General features: G+C 42.1%; 1 protein-coding gene across 1 annotated transcript; it reads left to right on the forward strand.

Moving 5' to 3' along the window:
• Positions 1-1,762: 1,762 nt before the first annotated feature.
• On the forward strand, positions 1,763-9,209 carry LOC104157748 (zinc finger matrin-type protein 1-like; the record flags this gene model as incomplete). The annotated part of the gene is made up of 6 exons (XM_009695206.1): positions 1,763-1,869; positions 3,528-3,635; positions 3,725-3,899; positions 4,650-4,898; positions 6,836-6,950; positions 8,411-9,209. Coding segments are annotated over 6 exons (1,553 nt in total), but the record flags the coding sequence as incomplete, so codon positions are not given.
• Positions 9,210-17,245: the final 8,036 nt, after the last annotated feature.

The following is a 17,245-nucleotide window of genomic DNA, read 5'->3' on the forward strand; positions in this document are numbered from 1 at the left end:
AGTGCCCATAGAGCTGCTCAGGGATTTTCAGCTGGTTGCATGTGTTAACAGTGTTGGCTTGTGAAGGCAGTTTGGCATTCCTTGTTTCAGACTTCCAGTGATCCACAAGCAAGCATCTCTTTCCTGGCTCGGTTAAAGTATATGTCATGCAGCTCGTACTGAAATTCACGCTCTGGTTTTTAAGGGGCTTTTTACTTGCGCGAAGATGGCAGTCACGTTGTCCAGGGCACACGTGGAGGACTGGGTAAGCTTTAGTCCTTCCTTAATCATTTGTGAACTGATCATCCCACAGCTCCGCACCGTTATTTAGAGTTACAGGGGACACTATGCGGTGTTGCAGTCTGTTTTTTCACGTTCCCTTGCACTTTACTTTCCTTTGGCAAGGAGCCAAGAGAGCAATTTTTAGAAATAATGGTAAAGGCTGATTGCCTTTATGGGTTTCTAGTTGCCTTTTGGCACCAAGCCTCGAGACCACAGGGAGCGATGCTTTCCTTGCCCGCGATCTCTCCAGGCTGTGTACACAGCATGGAAAACCAGCTGTTCCATGTGTGGCTTCCAGGATGGACCATTGGGTAAACTTAGAGGGAGTAAGCTCAGTTAAAACATCACGAAGGATTTCCCCAGTAATTTTCCTTTAACCTCAGCTTCATTCGAAGAGCACGGTTTAGTTGAACTGCCTAGTTATGTGGCTTCATTTATTTTTACTTTAAACTAGTTTAGCTTGGCTTATTTTTAAGAGCAGGGCATGCCAAAAAGTAAAATTCTAGCTTAATTGGAATTTAAGTGTCACCCACTGGGGATGAAAAAGAAACAGGTAGTCTTAGAGTTTGTCAGCACAGAAAAAGACTTGGTGGTATAGCAGCGTGGTTAAACTTGCTCCCTGAAAGCATAGCCTGTGCTAGAGAAGTGTTTCAAGCAATATGACTTAAACTGGTGTCCCTAATAATTAAAGTGTATTCAGAGGAGAAAGAACAGGGGTTGTGATGCAGCTTTATCTTTTTGAGGGTTTTGCTGGCACAGCTATGTACTTCTGAAGGTTGCGTTTAATTCTCTTAATTGACATGATGTTGGCACTACTTCTAAGTGTTTATTAGGGTGTGTGTCCCCCCAGATCAATTGTGTCCGCACATATAATTATTCAGGAATAGCTTCAAGTCTGGGCCAATTTTAGTATGAATTAAAGAGTATATGAACCATGAGTTAACTGGGAACAGGGCAAAGAAAACTCAGAATGAGCCATTGGAGCAGTTTTTAACTACATAACAGAATCGGTTAAATTGGTATATGGGACACAGGTACAACCTTCCTAGGCCAGGAGGTCTCGGAAGCTTTTCTCATGCACTGAGCCACTCCCAGACTTTCTTTAAATCTATTCTTTAAGCAGTATTCCCATATTTAACTAACTATGTGATCTAGTCCAGGTAAAATCCTTCATTTTAGGCTCTTAGTCAAGTATTTGAAATGGACTGAAACCCCAATGAAGAGTCTCTGTTTTCTTTGTTTTGAAAATCTAGGTACTCTTATAGTTAAAATATAAGTCCATGAGAGCAATACTGCTGTAAGTAGGAACGTTTAGGTGGCTTTACAGAATTGCTGTGAAACCACAGCGAGGCACAGTGTGATTCAGCGGATGAACACTGGTTCCTTCATCTTGTGCTGCCTGTGAATATTCAAGTGGTTGATGTTTTGTGTAAGCAAAGACATGCAGATGTATCTTGTCCTAACTACTGGCTGATTTTTGTCCTTTGCTCTTTCCATTTAGGTGACATTTTAGATGAGGCAACAAGGAAAGACCTTTTCACTGACACTTTCTGTAAGGTTTGCAGGGCAGTGCTGCAGTTTGAGCCTCAAAGGACATCACACTATCAGGTAGGCTGGAAGGGAGAATTTCTCCTAGCAAGCACTGGGGCTTTGGTGTGTTTGTTTATCTGGGGTTTCTATGTAGTTCTGTAAAAGACTTTTTATAGTGTGTTTCTCAAGGCTTATGCTAGGCTTAGACATTAGCCACACTTGAATGCTGTGAAAGATGTTGGTTCAGTGATAGTGAAGGGCAGTCACCTGCAAATTGCAGCATGATTTTAGAAGGAACTGGGCAGGTTCAGGCCATGCTGTATATGGGATTGAAGCAGATCTGCACCACGTGAGCCAGAACATATATATGGCATGGGGCAGTGCTAGCTATAGAGGATCGAGGTCGTGCCTCCTGACACTTCACCGAGCGATACAGATGTGCTGCTCTGTGCACCAGTGCCTGCTTGAGGCAGGTTGTATGAATCATGCTGAAGGCATTCTTGGAACAACTGTGTGCCTTTGAATGTTGCTGTAGACATGGGAAAGTGTGCTTTACTTTGAAACTTGATCTTGAGGGTGTGCAGGTTTGCAGGTACAGACATTTCTGTCTTTTTCTTCTTGCAAAAGTTAAAGTTTAAAATGTCAGTTGTTGTCGGGAGTCTTTCTTGCTATTCATATTATGAAGACTTGGGTCTTGAAAGGTGTTGTATTTCCTTACTTTGATTTAACTTAAGCACCAGTTGTACTGTCAGAACTTCAGAGTTCAGACCCTCGGTTTGATTTTCTGTTTCCCAGATCAAAATCCAGTTGAGGATAATAGCTGCAGTTCTAAAGTTACCTGACTTTACCATTACAAAATGAATTGATGGAAATAGCTGACTCTTCTCAGTTGTACTTGCATTGTCTGGCCAGGTATGATAGGTCCTCTATCTTTGATGATGTTATATCCTGCACGGCTCCTTGAAAGACATCTGAAAAGCATCAGGTCAGAGAAGATAAGTTACTTGTTTTGCTTTGTAGGTTACCACTGTATAGTGTGGCTTGTGGGTCAGTACATTACAAGTGCAAGACTTTGAAGGTTGTGGGTTCAGACAGCATCTAAGAATTAAAAAATAATTGCAACTGAGGTAATTGTACGTTAATGCTGTAATTTAGTTACCTGTACTATTGTGTCCTCGGTAGAAAGACATAGAAATCTCCACAGACTGACCCCAAGTGGGAGATTCTTTAACTCAGTTTCCAGGGAAACCTGTTTCTCTCTACCGACTGTATGAGAAGACTAGACTTTTTATTTAGGAAGGTAAGTTATGTCCGGCTGCCTGTTACTCTTCTGTGCCATGACACATGACAGCCTTGACGTCAAGTCCCCAGGCTTAGTGGTAAAGGAGCACAGCAGACTTGCTCTGTGGCATGGCTGCGTTCCTTTCCTTACCTATTTTAGAGTTCCTGTTTGTAAGGGGACATGCCAGGATTTTTGGTTCCCCAAAGAGGCGAGAGTAGATGACTCCAAGGGCTGCTCAAGGCAAAATGTTATGAGTAATGCTAAGTACTATATTACTGATTAAAGTATAGTGTTGTTACATGAGCTGGCATTTGTCTGCTTGTGGCTCTGCTTTACACAAATACAATTTGGCAAGTATTCAAAGCAGTTTTTGATGAATGAAGTCCCAGTCATCGGATATACCACTGTTTGGATCCTTGTTACTGACACAGGAATAATTCTAGTCTCTTCCCAGGGCAAAAAGCATGCTCAGAAAGTTCGTCTCTACATCCAAATGCATGGTGAGAAAGAAGAGAGGCAGGAGCATGGCAAACAGAAGAAAACGGATTGTAGCAGTTTTCAGGTGGCTGTTCCTCTTCAACACTAAATAGAATGTTTCCTTGTATACTTCAGTGAATGCTTGTAACTGAGCTTGCCCTTGTCTGGTTTCAGATGAATGGAAGTGGAGTAGTGGACAAAAACAAATACTGCAATCTCTGCAACATGATTTTGACTTCCCCAGTTGTTGCTTTGTCTCACTACTTGGGAAAGATCCATGCTAAAAAGCTGAAGCAATTATCAAGAGACCAAGCCCACGTGCCAGCAGAGAGCATGCAGCCTGTTTCTGGTAAGAACTAAATAATTTGCTTCGCATGTGTTTTTTCTGTCACTCTCTGAAACAAATACTGAGAAGTATCTTCCCACACTTGCCACCTCTCTGTGCCTTTCTATTCTGCCGAAGTTGCAGAGGTGTCTTGTGGTAACTCCTTCGATGAATAAACAAAGATACTACCCTGCGCAAATCTGAAGCCATGGAACCTTGCTTTTAAATTCCTTATCTTTCATTGACTGAAACTAAAGGCAAATATTTCTGATTTTTTTTTTTTCATGAAAGGTGTTTGTTGTTCTGAGAATTCACTGCAGTCCCAACAAGATGCTCCTCTGATAAATTAATATGATAAGAAATTAAAACACAATTAGTCCACAAGCAACACTTAACTGGTGTTAGTCCTGTACAAGTTGCTGAACTGTATTTAAAGATGGAGCATAGGGTATGTGCTCTGAATCACCCTCTGCAGGGTACATCTCTGTTCTTAAACTGTGTAAGGAGTGCCCACCCATCAAACACAGCTGATTTTTAGGTATCTAATGGTGGAGTTTCTGAAGATTTCAGGGTTATCTTCCTTATCAGCCTGTACTTTCATATCCTTGCAAGGATTAAAATATTTTTATCTCTTGCAAGTAGTTCAGCACCCAGCAGACTGTTCTCCTTTCCAGCTCTGTCGTTCTGCAGGCACCTGTTTTGCTCCGTGGTATTGTTTTAGCCTTTCCTTTGCTGTGCTGTCAGCAGATTTATCCTCTACTTCCATGTCTCCAGCTTTACAGGAACCATCAGCTGAGAAGCCCTTGCTGCCTTCAAATGCTGAAGAGTCTTTGTCATCCTCCAACACAAGGTTGAAGGTAAATGATCCGGACAAGTACTGCAAGCTCTGCTGTGCCCCCTTCAATAATCCACTTGTGGCCCAGCAGCATTATGTTGGTAAGAAACACAGAAGAAATGAAGCACGGAAAAAGATATTGGAGGAGCTGGGAGACAAAGCCGTCCCTGCAGAATCCGGCACAAAGGGTAAGCAGAATGTGAGCAGGTGTTACAGTCTGAGTGTAGCTCGAGTGCTCAGTTCTGATTTGTTCAAGGAACTGCCCTGATGTGTGCAAGGAAATGATAGTCTTCTCCTGTGTTACAGAACAAGTTCATCTAGAACAAGTTCATAAGAACGAGACCTTAGAGCAGCCTCCCAGTACCTAAAGGGGGCCTACAAGAAAGCTGGGGACGGACTTTTTACAAGGGCATGGAGTGATAGGACAAGGGGCAATGGCTTTAAACTGGAAGAGGGAAGATTTAGATGACACATTAGGAAGAAATTCTTCGCTGTGAGGGTGGTGAGGCAGTGCAACAGGTTGCCCAGAGAAGCTGTGGATGCCCCATCCCTGGAAGTGTTTAAGGCCAGGTTGGATGGGGCTTTGAGCAACCTGGTCTAGTGGAAGGTGTCCCTGCACATGTCAGGGGGATTGGAACTAGATGGTCTTTAAGGTCCCTTCCTTTCCAACCCAAACCATTCTATGATTCTGTGATTTTATGATTTCTTCCTTTCTGTTTGGTTTATGAACTGCTAAAGTTCTGTCTCTGACAGCTGTAGGTTGGAAAATATTTTTTTATTGACTTGGAGACCCAAATCCAGTCCTCACCGTGTTCTGCCGTCGAATTCGAAGGATCATAGAAAATAGCTGGGTCCCTTAAATTCAAGGCCAGGATCAGTTGTATCTCTGTCATTCTTAGTGTGTTCATCCACTTCGTTCTTAGAAACCGTCTGTGCTGGAAATTCCACAGCCTCCATGAGGAAGATCTCCCAGGACTTCTTGGATCTTTACCTTCTCCTGACATTGACTCAGCGCTCTCGGATCACAATGTACTTCTTCACTGTGCACAGAACAAGAAGCAGACACAAGAATCATTTGTTTCCTTTTTGTCGCATTCTTTAAATAATTGAAAACTGGTGTCATGTCTTCCCTTAATCTTTTATTTATGAAACTGGTTGTCACAATTATTTCAGTCTTTCCACATGAGGACATTAGTTTCCTAGACAGTCATTGTTCTCTAACCTCCCGTCAGGAGTATCTGCAGCTCAAGCACTGTGTGCAAAGCCAAGACCCTGTTGCTGTGCACCTTCCATTAATTTTGAGGTGGCATCATCTGGTCCTGTGCAAAAGAACTGCCAGTCCTTTCTTTCATAAGGAATTCAAAATCCTACCTGGTCGTCAAAAGTCATTGTTAGTATAAAACAGCTCTCATTAAGTCATGCAATAGTTTAAACAAAATAATCCATTTTGATGCCAAGCAATAGCCCATTGGAATTAATGCTTCATCCATTAGCAAAATGCAGCTCTTGGATTTGCGTGGGGGAAGAAGGTTACTCTCTGGTTTCCGAATACTTAGGTCTATGGATGACACAGCTTGTAGGAGAGGAGAAAATGACAACCTAGAAATCACAAGGTTTTTCCTCATGTGACCTTACTTTATATTTGCCTGAGGGTCTGTGTACCATGTTCATAATGTACTGTATTGACAATTCCCTCAGCATCTGTGCAGGGTTGAACCAGTGCTGCATGAACATTTGAGCAGGTGATGTTTAAACTGATCTTATTTTAATTAAATCTGGACTGACTGGATTGGTATTATAGGTGCTCGCTTTGGGTCAGGTGTTTACAATAGTACTTAATTTTTCAGTACAGTTCATTCTCATCAGCACTTGACAACAGTTTACTGGATTTGTCTTGAATCACTCTAGTCATCAGAAGTACTCTTTGTTCATGTTTAAATCATGGTTATGCTGCAGCTGTACACCTTACCAACTCCCTTCATAAATATTGTTCCAGTGTAAAATTGCAGCAGAGACTTTCTGTCTATAATTGCTGTTTATGTTGTCATGTTAGGACTCTTGCATAGGATGGGACTGTGATGTTCTTTGAGTTTTGCCTTTCATTTGCAGTCTCTCTAACCTACAGGTTCCTTCTTTTCAGCAGTTGGAGTTGGATATTACATGTGCCCCGTATGTAATGTCACTCTTACTTCTATAGAAACGTACCAGTCCCACGTGCAAGGAAATAAGCACCGGAATAAGTAAGTCAGTAAGTCTTCTGTTACTATTTGTCTGTAGTTTGTACTCTCAAACTTTTTCATTAGCCCTATTGTCCACTGTTAAGTGACTTTGACTCATTTATGGGTTTTTTTCTTTTGGTTTGGTTTAATGGTTTTAAGGGGCACTGTCCATTTAAAACATCCTGCTTGTGACTGAAATTCAGTCTTTGACTTCCTGCAGTTGCATCTTCAATGGCAACTCACAGAAAAGGTCCTGAAACCTGTACAGTTTTCCCACTTATTTTGCTATCTGGGGATAGCAGCACCTATTTTGGTACAGCATCTTCAGTGCTTAGTCTACCAGGAAATTACCTGAACTTAAAGATTCCTATTGACGGGCCAAAGTCCTTAATCCTGAAAAGTGCCAAGTCTCCATCAGTTGTGTTGCTTTTGGGATTCATCAACATGCGATAGCTCTTGTACTTTCCCTTTTACCCAGAAGAGGGCTTGTAGACCATGTTAATTGCAGAATGGATATTGCGGTGGTTTAGGACGTACTCTTCAGAGATTGCTGTGCAAGTGGGCTAGATATCAAAACTGCTTACATGTTAAGCGTTTTGATGAGACATGTTGAAGTGAAGGCGCAATAATGATATAACCACAAGAGACTGATGTAGAACTGATATGATTGTAAATGTTTGTTTAGTGAACAGAACGAGAGTCCTCAAAAACAGGAGTGTAGGAAACTGCTATAGGCCTATCTACAGTTTAACAAAATGGATGTATAAAGCTGGTGAATTAAAGCAGAACAAGATACATTTAAGAGATGGGTCTTTAGAGCTACCCTTCCCACAGGGGATATCTTTTTCATCCAGCCACTTTATCTTCCAGCCTGAGGGAAGGGAGAGTAGAATATAAACTGATAGGTAGTTTTGTCTTGGGTGCGCATTTATCTTGTTTGGGATTTTTAGCAATCCAGGTTGGTTGTTTCTGTTCTGTTTGTTTCTGCTGTGGAGTCACATAGTTTGCCTGAAATTACTGTACTGCAACTGTTCAATAGAATGAATCTCATAAAGAAATTAGTAAATTTTATTACTTGACAGTCAGTATATAATGTAATTGCTTCTTAGCTGCAGCTAATTGGAGATTAGTTAGTAAGAGAGAATCTTAAATTTTCTTTTTAAACAGTAGTTTTAAAAATGTATGCAGTCATTTGAAAAGCATCTTATTCTTGCAGCATCCTAGGTCACAAGAAACTCATTTGATCTTCATGAACTTATTCTGGATTTTCAGTTTTCACAAAGAGTAGAATCTGTGCCCTCTAACGTCAGCTTAACAGTTATGATCTTGTGTAACAGGGTCCATGTAGTTACACAGAACAACACACTTGGAATATGTTCTTTCTCTAACTCTGGAAATACGACTCTTTTTTTTTTTTTAACTCAACAGATGCTGAGCAAATTGGTCAGTACTAACTAAGGCTTTCTGTCCAATTTATGCAGAGAAACAGCACTCGTCAATCTCATGAAGAAATCGGAGAAACCGCATGACTCCTTTCAAGATGAATTAACAGATTCCACTAAAGTTCAGAAAGCTAGAGGTCTAGAACCAAGAAGGTATTTAGGAAAAGCAGAAGAGGAAGAGTTTCAAGATAAAGACATTGAAGGAGGAAGTGACCTTGGTGAGGTTATATCTTCAAACTTTAAGTGTGAACAAGGCCAGCATTCCAGCCTTTTCTCAGAAACCCAGTCACCTACAAATACTGGGGAAAACAGATCGCCAAGCTGGCCATCAGCTCATCAGCATGCACTAGAAAATACACTTAATTGTCACTATAACAGGGGATACTGTAAAGAAGAGCAAGAAGAGCATGCATCTGAGGTGATCGGTGTCAGAGACAAGAGCTTCAGCCTGTCAGTTGCAGAATCTAAAGACTGCTACAAACTTGCTGAAACTTCTACCAGCTCCTACGGAAAAGAACAGAAATTTCAGATAAAACATTTTGAGGAGGAAAAATACATCAGTGAAGAACTGAAGTACAAGAAAGAAGCTACAAAGCGGAAAAGAAAGAAAAATAGGGAAGGTGCAGATTTTGGAAAAGAAAGTGAGAAACAAAAGAGAATTAAATTTGAGATAGACTTTGTAAATGAGAAGAAATCAAGACCTTATAAAGCCAAAAAAGTTAAAGAAAACCCTGCTGAGAAAGAGAGCAAAAAGCACAAAATGGATAAAAAGAAGCCACAGACAGATGGCAAAAGAGAAGAGGAGCTACTTTGGGATGAATCTGTCTTGGGATATTGATAAAGATTTTGCTTGGCTTTAAGAAGTTAAATCTGTTTGTATTCTCACTTAACCATTTTGTACTATACTATGACTTCTTCGTTTTTTTAAAAGCAAAGTTTTGTTCCAATCCAGAAGTGAGAAAAAAACCTGTCTTCTGAAATTTTTGGGCAGTAGATGGACATCAGTTTTTAATTGTCTTACACATACAGCAGCCATTGCAGTGGTGCAAGTTTGAAAGTCTGTAATCTCTTCTGGAATAGACCACAAATAAGAGTCGTTAGCTTAGAGAATACTGTTGGAATTTCACCAAAATGTATAACTTCTTTCTAATATTAATGGTGCCTACTGTTGAGGCTTTTATTATTCTTCTAGAAAAGTACATAAACACTCCAATGTTCCCGGCCATGTCTGTAACCATTTCTCTGGCAGATTTAAAAGGAGAATGTAAAGGGTTTTTGATTCCAGATCTTACTTGCCATTGGGGTGGTTTTGTTTTTTGGTTTGGCTTGGTTTTTTGTCACCCAGTTCTGAGTGGAAAATGAGTCTATTAAACATGCAAATGGTTGTCAGATATACATTGTCTAGTAGATTTTTCTCATTGTAATCCTGATTTTTATTTTAATTTAGGAAATACAGAAAAGGTGCAATATGCAAAATTAATCGCTAACATGAGGCTACGTTCTGCTTCCTTCACTTAAAGTGATGTCCAGAAGGAATGTTAGAATGAAGCTAGGTTTGTGATCCAGACAATACCCTGAAAAATCAGTAACAGCTTTCTATTTCCACTTTAATGTCGTGTCACCTGAGCTTCATTCACAATATGGATGTACATTATTGGGGCATGAGCACTGATGTCCTATGTATGTGCAATTAATTGAGAAACTCAGATGATGGCGTTCAAGCCCTTGTGTTGCTCCTAGGACTCTCAGATGAGACCTTCAGTATGCCATGGACGCTGGAAACGCATCGGTCTCTACAGGGCCTGGGGCAGGCAGGCTGCCCAAGAGAAAGGGGAGAATTGCATTGTCTGCCTGCACTGTGCAGAGCTGAGGTTGTGTAGAGGATCTGAAGCCTGTGTGATGTCTTACTGAAAGCTGCTGGACTGAGTAAAACAATTAAGTTCTGAAAAGTGAACATTTAAAAGCAGTTTCATAAGACACCGTTTAGTATCTCTCTTATTGCCTCCAGGTTGCAAGAAAGCTTTTTCTGAGCCTTGATGTGGGATCTGAAAGCCATCACACTGTTGGTTTGCACCGCTCAGCCTGCGCTTTCCACTGGCTTAGTCTGTAGAGGCACCTGTGCTGAGCTGCTGTAGATCTGCTCTCAGTAGATCTGCCCAACTGAAACTTTCTGTTGTGGGTTGTTGTGGTGTGGGATGGAGCGGAGACCAGGGTCCTCAAGCCTTGAATTCTGACTGATTTGTCTTCGGTTTAGTTTTGCAAGTATAATAAGTAGGCTGACAAGCCCTGAAAATAATGTAGTCTGCTTTTACTTTTTAAGCATTTGTGTTTTGTGGTTGATTGCAATCTTGGAGTTAGATTTTTTCCTGCTGTTGATAAAGTTATAAATCTGAGTAGTTAACATCTGAGCTGTCAAGTATCTTAGTCCATCCTCTAACAGACAAGCTGTACTAGATACATGTACAACTAAACAAAGTTGAGCAGGAACATGTAGGTGCCAATAACAATTTGTTGGTCAGGAGCCTTGGGAACCTGAACTCGGAGGTCTGTGGGGATTCAGCTTTAAGTTCAAAGTGTACATAGGGTCCTTGTTGTGGTCCCCTTTCCTAATCTCTCCTGGTCTTGAGGCTGATAATGCCTCTGCTTTCTTCAGTGGCTCTTCTTCCTTGCTCAGGAGTTACGTGCCTTTCTGTATCTTTCCAAGGATTCTCCTTGGCTTTCCTTAGCCCGTGCTCATCTGATGAGGGAGTCTCAAGTCACACATTAATAACTGCTTTTCTTATTATTTACTTGGGCAGAGAGTGGGTTCAATCTTAATGTACTTATTCTAACTGTTGATGACAGTTGTGAGCTGTTGTAAGCTGCCAGCTGCAGGCTGCTTGTGTTGTCCTACAGTGTAACTGGGGAGGTTTTCAAGCTCTCTCTCCTATGTATATGCTCTTTACCGTGAGAAGAACATGGGCAACACTGCAGCTTGTCTCCCATGTGAGACAAATAGACTTTCTCCTTCTCTCAGGACACCTTGTTTAGCAAACCAGGCATTGTAAGATCTCTCAGATATTTTTGCCACTCCATCAAATAGTGCTGTACAAATATGGCCAGCATCTTTCACAGTTATTAGTAGGGAACTCTTGCTCCATATGGTCACGTACACCTCCTTTCCATAGGAAGTCAGTCTAAGAGAGCAATTAGACCTCCAGCAGACAGAAGGACCGCGATGTAGTACTTCACTTGTAAACAAGGAACAGACTAATTGAAGGAAAATAAGTGCCAATTTACTTGCTTTTGAAATAAGAGTTGCACTTTTGGAAGTCTGGAGATTAACAGCTCTGAAAATATGGTAAAAGCATGAGTTGGCAGAACAAGGAGATATTTTTGCTTTTTTTGGTGATCATTCCCAAATCTATACTTGAACTCTGTACCCTCCTTGCCCACCCATTGAAAAGTGGTTGCACAAACTATGTAGAATAGCTCTAAACAAAGTTTCTTGGTATCACACGTGAGAGATAAGATCCCAAAAGAAGTGTTCTTGCCACATTTTGATTAAAAAATGATTTATCTATGATGTAAATGCTGTGAATGGGACATAGCAGATTCTCATCTAGCAGAAGTGATTTACAGCTCTAATTTAGGTAAGTGATACCCAATTTTCTAAGGTCATAAATAATGATTATTCATGTGTTTCCTGATTGCTTTGTTCTTAGCCTTTCACATTTGTGCCAATAGTTATCTACAAGCTAGACATTTTAAAATACCTGGCACCAAGATTGATGACTTTATTTACCTTTTACTGTAAATACATCTTTTCACTTCTTAGTAGCAAAGGAATTCACACTGTCTGTAATGAAAGCTAATTCTGCTCATCATGTAGTGATAGGACAAGAGGCAATGGCTTTAAACTAGAAGAGGGAAGATTTAGACGAGATATTAGGAAGAAATTCTTCACGGTGACGGTGGTGAGGCACTGGCACAGGTTGCCCAGAGAAGCTGAGGATACACCATCCCTGGAAGTGTCCAAGGCCAGGCTGGATGGGGCTTTGAGCAACCTGGTCTGGTGGAAGGTGTCCCTGCCCATGGCCGGGGGGTTGGAACTGGATGGTCTTTAAGGTCCCTTCCAAACCAACCCTTTCATGATTGTGATCTATTCCTTCCATTAAAACTACCAAAGCATTACAGTTGTGATTTGAGAAACAAATCAAGTCACAGATCTTTGTCACATCTGAGCAGAAAGACATGCAGATCTGCCTTGGAAACCCCTTGGAGTCAATGGTGTTTTATGCAGGTACGACGGTTCATCTATTAAGGCCCAACAGCACTACATTTGATCTGTCTCTTTCAGTAAACTTGTGTGCTGCTTGGCTTTATGAAAGAACTGTTGTGTATCAAAAAGGTAAATTAAAACTGTGTACTTGTAGCAGAGCACAAAACCAAGGTTAAAACTACTGTTTAAAACTAAGCTTAAAGGGTCCTGCATTTCAATTTTGGTTCCATCCCTGGTTCACCAGGTCACTCGGATCAAGTACTTAATTTCTCCAAGGCCTCTTTTTTCATCTATAAATGATGCAGAAGGAGACTCTGGCAGATTTATCCTGCCCGTGCTGTGCCCGTGAAGCACACTGCTACTGCCAGTTTCCCCTCCTTTCCCCTGAAGGTTGCCATCCCTGCGACGTCCTTGGGTCCGTGCATCTGCTATTCTCATTTACAGGCAAACAGTTCAGCTTAAACTCTCAGTAAGGGCAGCTGACATTAGAGGGAGGCAAGACCACCTTTCTATTGGAGCAGGAATAACAAGAAATGCCAGAAAGCATTGGAGTTGCTTGTTCAATGATCAGCCTAGATACTCACTCTGAAAGCAGCTGTCACATTCAGTGTCCTGTGAAGAGTGGCATGAATGTGCAAAGTATTGCACTTTTTAGTAGTTTTTATGCCTTTTTATACTTTGTTTTCATGACTGGCTGCAGTATGTGAAAAATTTGTAGTGAGATCTTAGTGTGAGATCTGCCTGAAAAAAGGCCAGAACTGGAACAGGATGTCTCTTTCTGCGTCCGATGAGGTGAGCAAAAAGTTGTTTTCATGGTAGAAGGTTCTTGTTTGAAATCTTGCGGGGGAGAAAAAGGAGAACCGCTGAAGTCACCTTGCATGCCCCAAACTCAGGCTGTGGTTTCGGCGAGGCACACAGGGAACGTTAACACCTGGCAAGTTAACCCTACCCTTGGCCTATGAGACTTATCCTTGTCATAGCTAACCTACTAATTTGTCCAAGCATATTTCTATAAAGATTGAGAGGCATTCAGCTGAAATCTCTGTAAATCACTTGAATGCAACGCCTTGAGCTGCATCTCAAATTTACCATGTATCTGTGGGACCAGATTACAGTGTAAAACGGTTGTTTGAGCTAGTTAGAGGACTATTACAGTTTAATTAAATTAAGGGATTTTATTTTTTTCCAGCATAGAGCTCTTGGCCAGCACTGCCATCTGACAGCACAGAAGCTGACAGGGTGCTTGCCAGAACACCAAGGTGAAAGCAACAGGTGAGGACTGGGAGGTTTGGATTCTCTTTCCAACCTTTCCACAAGCTGCTTCTGTGATTACAACTTGCCAGGAACCGTGATGCCAGATGAGCTCTTCCAGCTGCAGCTTTTTTAACCTTAATGTGTTACAGCTGCTGGTTCTTCTTCACATCCGCTGGTGGAAATGACCTGAGGGAGGAGGTTACAGCCCTGCCAGATCTGCTGATGTCTTTCCAGCTGTACCTGTTTCCTATCCTGCCTACATTTTCAGTGAGGTGGTGAGCAGCTAGGCATAGTATCTTTTTAACCCTGACCGGGTGTAGCAGTTTTTGATTATATCCTTAAACTGATGATAAATGCAGGTATCACAAAAATGGGTAAAAACCATAAAATTAATAAATAGGAAACCTTAAGTAAGTACAATGCCATAAGTCTTTCTGTGGGAAAGCTATGGAAAAAGAGCAGCAGTGTTCCTCATCTCCAAATAAGCTACTGTCTTTTATTTCAAAGAGTGCCTGCCCAGCTTTGCTCCTAGGTGTGCGCCAGCAGTCGTTCCTGCTCCAGGGTGGAAGGCTGGGTGCAGGCATAAATCGCGATTTCCACAAGTGACTGACATTTCCACAAGTCTTGAATGGCAGCAGGAGCCTACCTTGCACAATGTGCTGAGTACCACGCATCTCGGTTGGGCTTCATCGTAGGATTGATACTCAACACCAGGCAAGAACATAGACCCTCCAGTCACAGACCTTTTCTTCTTGCATCGGCGTGCTCTGGTCCTTGCTATTTCTGTACTCGAGACGTGAGAGTTTGAAAGAAAACAAGAATCTCAATGGCGGGAGTGTGAAAGAAGTAGTACATTGTACACTTTTTTTTTTCCCTCTCTGAGAGCTGTAGCGAAAACTGAAAATCTCAGTGTGTAGGAGGGAGGGGAGATTTAAAAGGAACCTTTAAAATGTAGTAGGGTTTCTTAGAATTTCCAGTGAAACTGTTCACAGCAAAGTTCTGAGCACTAACCTAACAAACAGTGGAGATAAAGTTGTTTTCTCCAAGGCTAAGTGCTAGGTGTTTCCAAAGCATCTGCGTTATAAATTCAAGCTCCACAGCCTGAACCACAGTTATCGATAATATCATGCTGTATGAGAAATATATTGACTATGATACCTCTTGCTCAGAGCTAAGCTTTCTCCCTCAAAAATGTTTCTTTTGGAACTGCATTACATCAGTCTGTATTGATGCTATTTCTGAGCCACAATGGTAAAACCTTCCCTTTTATAGTCAGCAGAAATTATGATTTCTGTTTCTCTTTGCTCCTCCATGTCAGTGATATGTCAATGGTAAATAACGTATTGAAGTACCACGGTATATATACAGGTTCTCCTTGCAATGTTCATCAAAACTCTGAAGTCTCTATCCTTACATTCATTTGACTTTGTGTGCAGATGAAGTCCGTGCCTCGAGAGCACGATGGAAGAAGCTGGGGGGGCTTTCTGCATCAGCTCAGAGCTTTCCTACCCTACCTCTGGTCTTTCACAAATCCGTATCTTGTGATTTTTAAAAAAAAAAAACCACCAAACAACAACAAACAAAAAAAACACCCCACGCTTTGCTTAGCTTCACCCCAGTAACAGTCGCTGTCTTGCTTTGTACTCCCTGTATTACTGCAGCACCAGCAGACCAGTTGGTGTCTGGTCAAATGAGTCACCCGGGCAAGGCGATGTGGGACCACTGAGACGTGAGACTTCTCGGCAGCTTGCATGGTTTGGCTCTTTCACACACTTCTTAGTGGTCAAGAGAAGTTTTGGTGCTGTAGCTTCATGCAAGGCCAGATGAAGAGCCCATGCAGGATGCACTGAGCTCACGTGGGTTTCTCTCAGACAACACCTAGGCTTGCCTTCAGCAGCAACATCTGTGCGGGCATCGAGGTTCCTGGGGCAAATAGCTCGTGTCAGTGGTGCCCATGGTGCAGAGACCTCAGGGCCCCTTGGGAAGAGACCTTCTGCACATATGTTGTGTGTAGCCTTCAAATTTGCATGTACATCAGCAATTCCTTCTCACCTGAGCTCCTTCCCTGCTCTGCGTTGTCCTGTTCAGGGTGGAAGAGGATGCCTGGGAAGCCGATATGAAATCAAAACCATGATAGTGGAGTTGGATCCTACAAAGCAGCATCAGACCTAAAGCCTGCCCCTTCAGGTTTATGTAAAGTCTGGGGTTTGGGACCCTCTGTCAATGGTCAGCAGTTAGCATTGCTGGCATTTGTGTCTGTTTAAGCTCTTACAGATCTGTGATATTTTTTGAAAACTCTCAGGATGAGTGTCCCTTCCCTGCTAAGTTATTTCACGTCACTGTGTGAGGGTATCTGCACTCACAACCTAAAGCAAGCAGGTTCTAGATACTCATTTCCTTAGAATTGCCTTCAAAATGGCAATACGTATTCCATACAATAAAGAATTGTGTGGAAGGGGCTTTGTTTTAAGAAAAACCCCTCTCCAACCTGAGGCAGAAGATGATGCCAGCTGCTTTGCTGCCTGCCTTCTGGTTTGTTTACATCTCTTTTTAGTCGTCTTTTTTTCTAGCTCGGCAAATGAAGAAATCAGACTGCACGCACCAGCCGTGCTTTTGTTCAGGAGTGCCGGCGTGCCGAGGCCGGCGCTGCGGTGAAGGTGTTGTGTCACCCATCTGAGCAGAGCCGGCACGCTGCCTGCCATGCAGCTGCAAAAAGGGGGGCTCGCCCAGCCCGGGGTACGTACGCCGATGCACAGCTTGCCTTTCATCTTTCTTCTCCATGATCGAAACAGCAAGAGGCATCAGTTGGCGAAGAAAAGGAGGTGGAGACAACACCTCCAAGCCGGTGTCCATCTCAAGCACTGTGTAGTCTTAGCCGCTTTTCAACGCTCGTCTCATAGCTACGTCATCTTTCGTTATGATTTTGCTACTCTGCGTTAGCCCTGGCAACTAACTGGGTTAGGATTATTGGTCAGGTTTATGAACAAGCATGAAGGAGGTGAGGACAGACATACCCCCACTGTTGTGGTGGTGCTTTCTTCTTCATTGATGGATGTGCTGTTGAGGCAAATAAATCTTGGGTTTTTTTTCTTTTTTTAGCAATGTCTTATAGAGTAGTCTGATGGAGTTTGCTTAGGCAAACATAGGCAAGCAAGCATCTTTGTAGCATTACTGCAACATTTGTTAATGGAGAGCAAGGATAATGCAATGTGAGCCCCCCCAGTGAGATGGATTTGCAGTGTTTATGTTTCAGAATGTGCTCGTGTGGCATTTGACAAATACAAGAGACTTCAGAGGAGATCAGCAAGTGAAAGCCTAGGCCGATGTTGTCTAAGCAGTCTTGAAACTATGAATAAATA

This window comes from Cariama cristata, unplaced genomic scaffold (assembly GCF_000690535.1).
Source record: "Cariama cristata isolate BGI_N322 unplaced genomic scaffold, ASM69053v1 scaffold15402, whole genome shotgun sequence".
Lineage (NCBI taxonomy): Eukaryota > Metazoa > Chordata > Aves > Cariamiformes > Cariamidae > Cariama > Cariama cristata.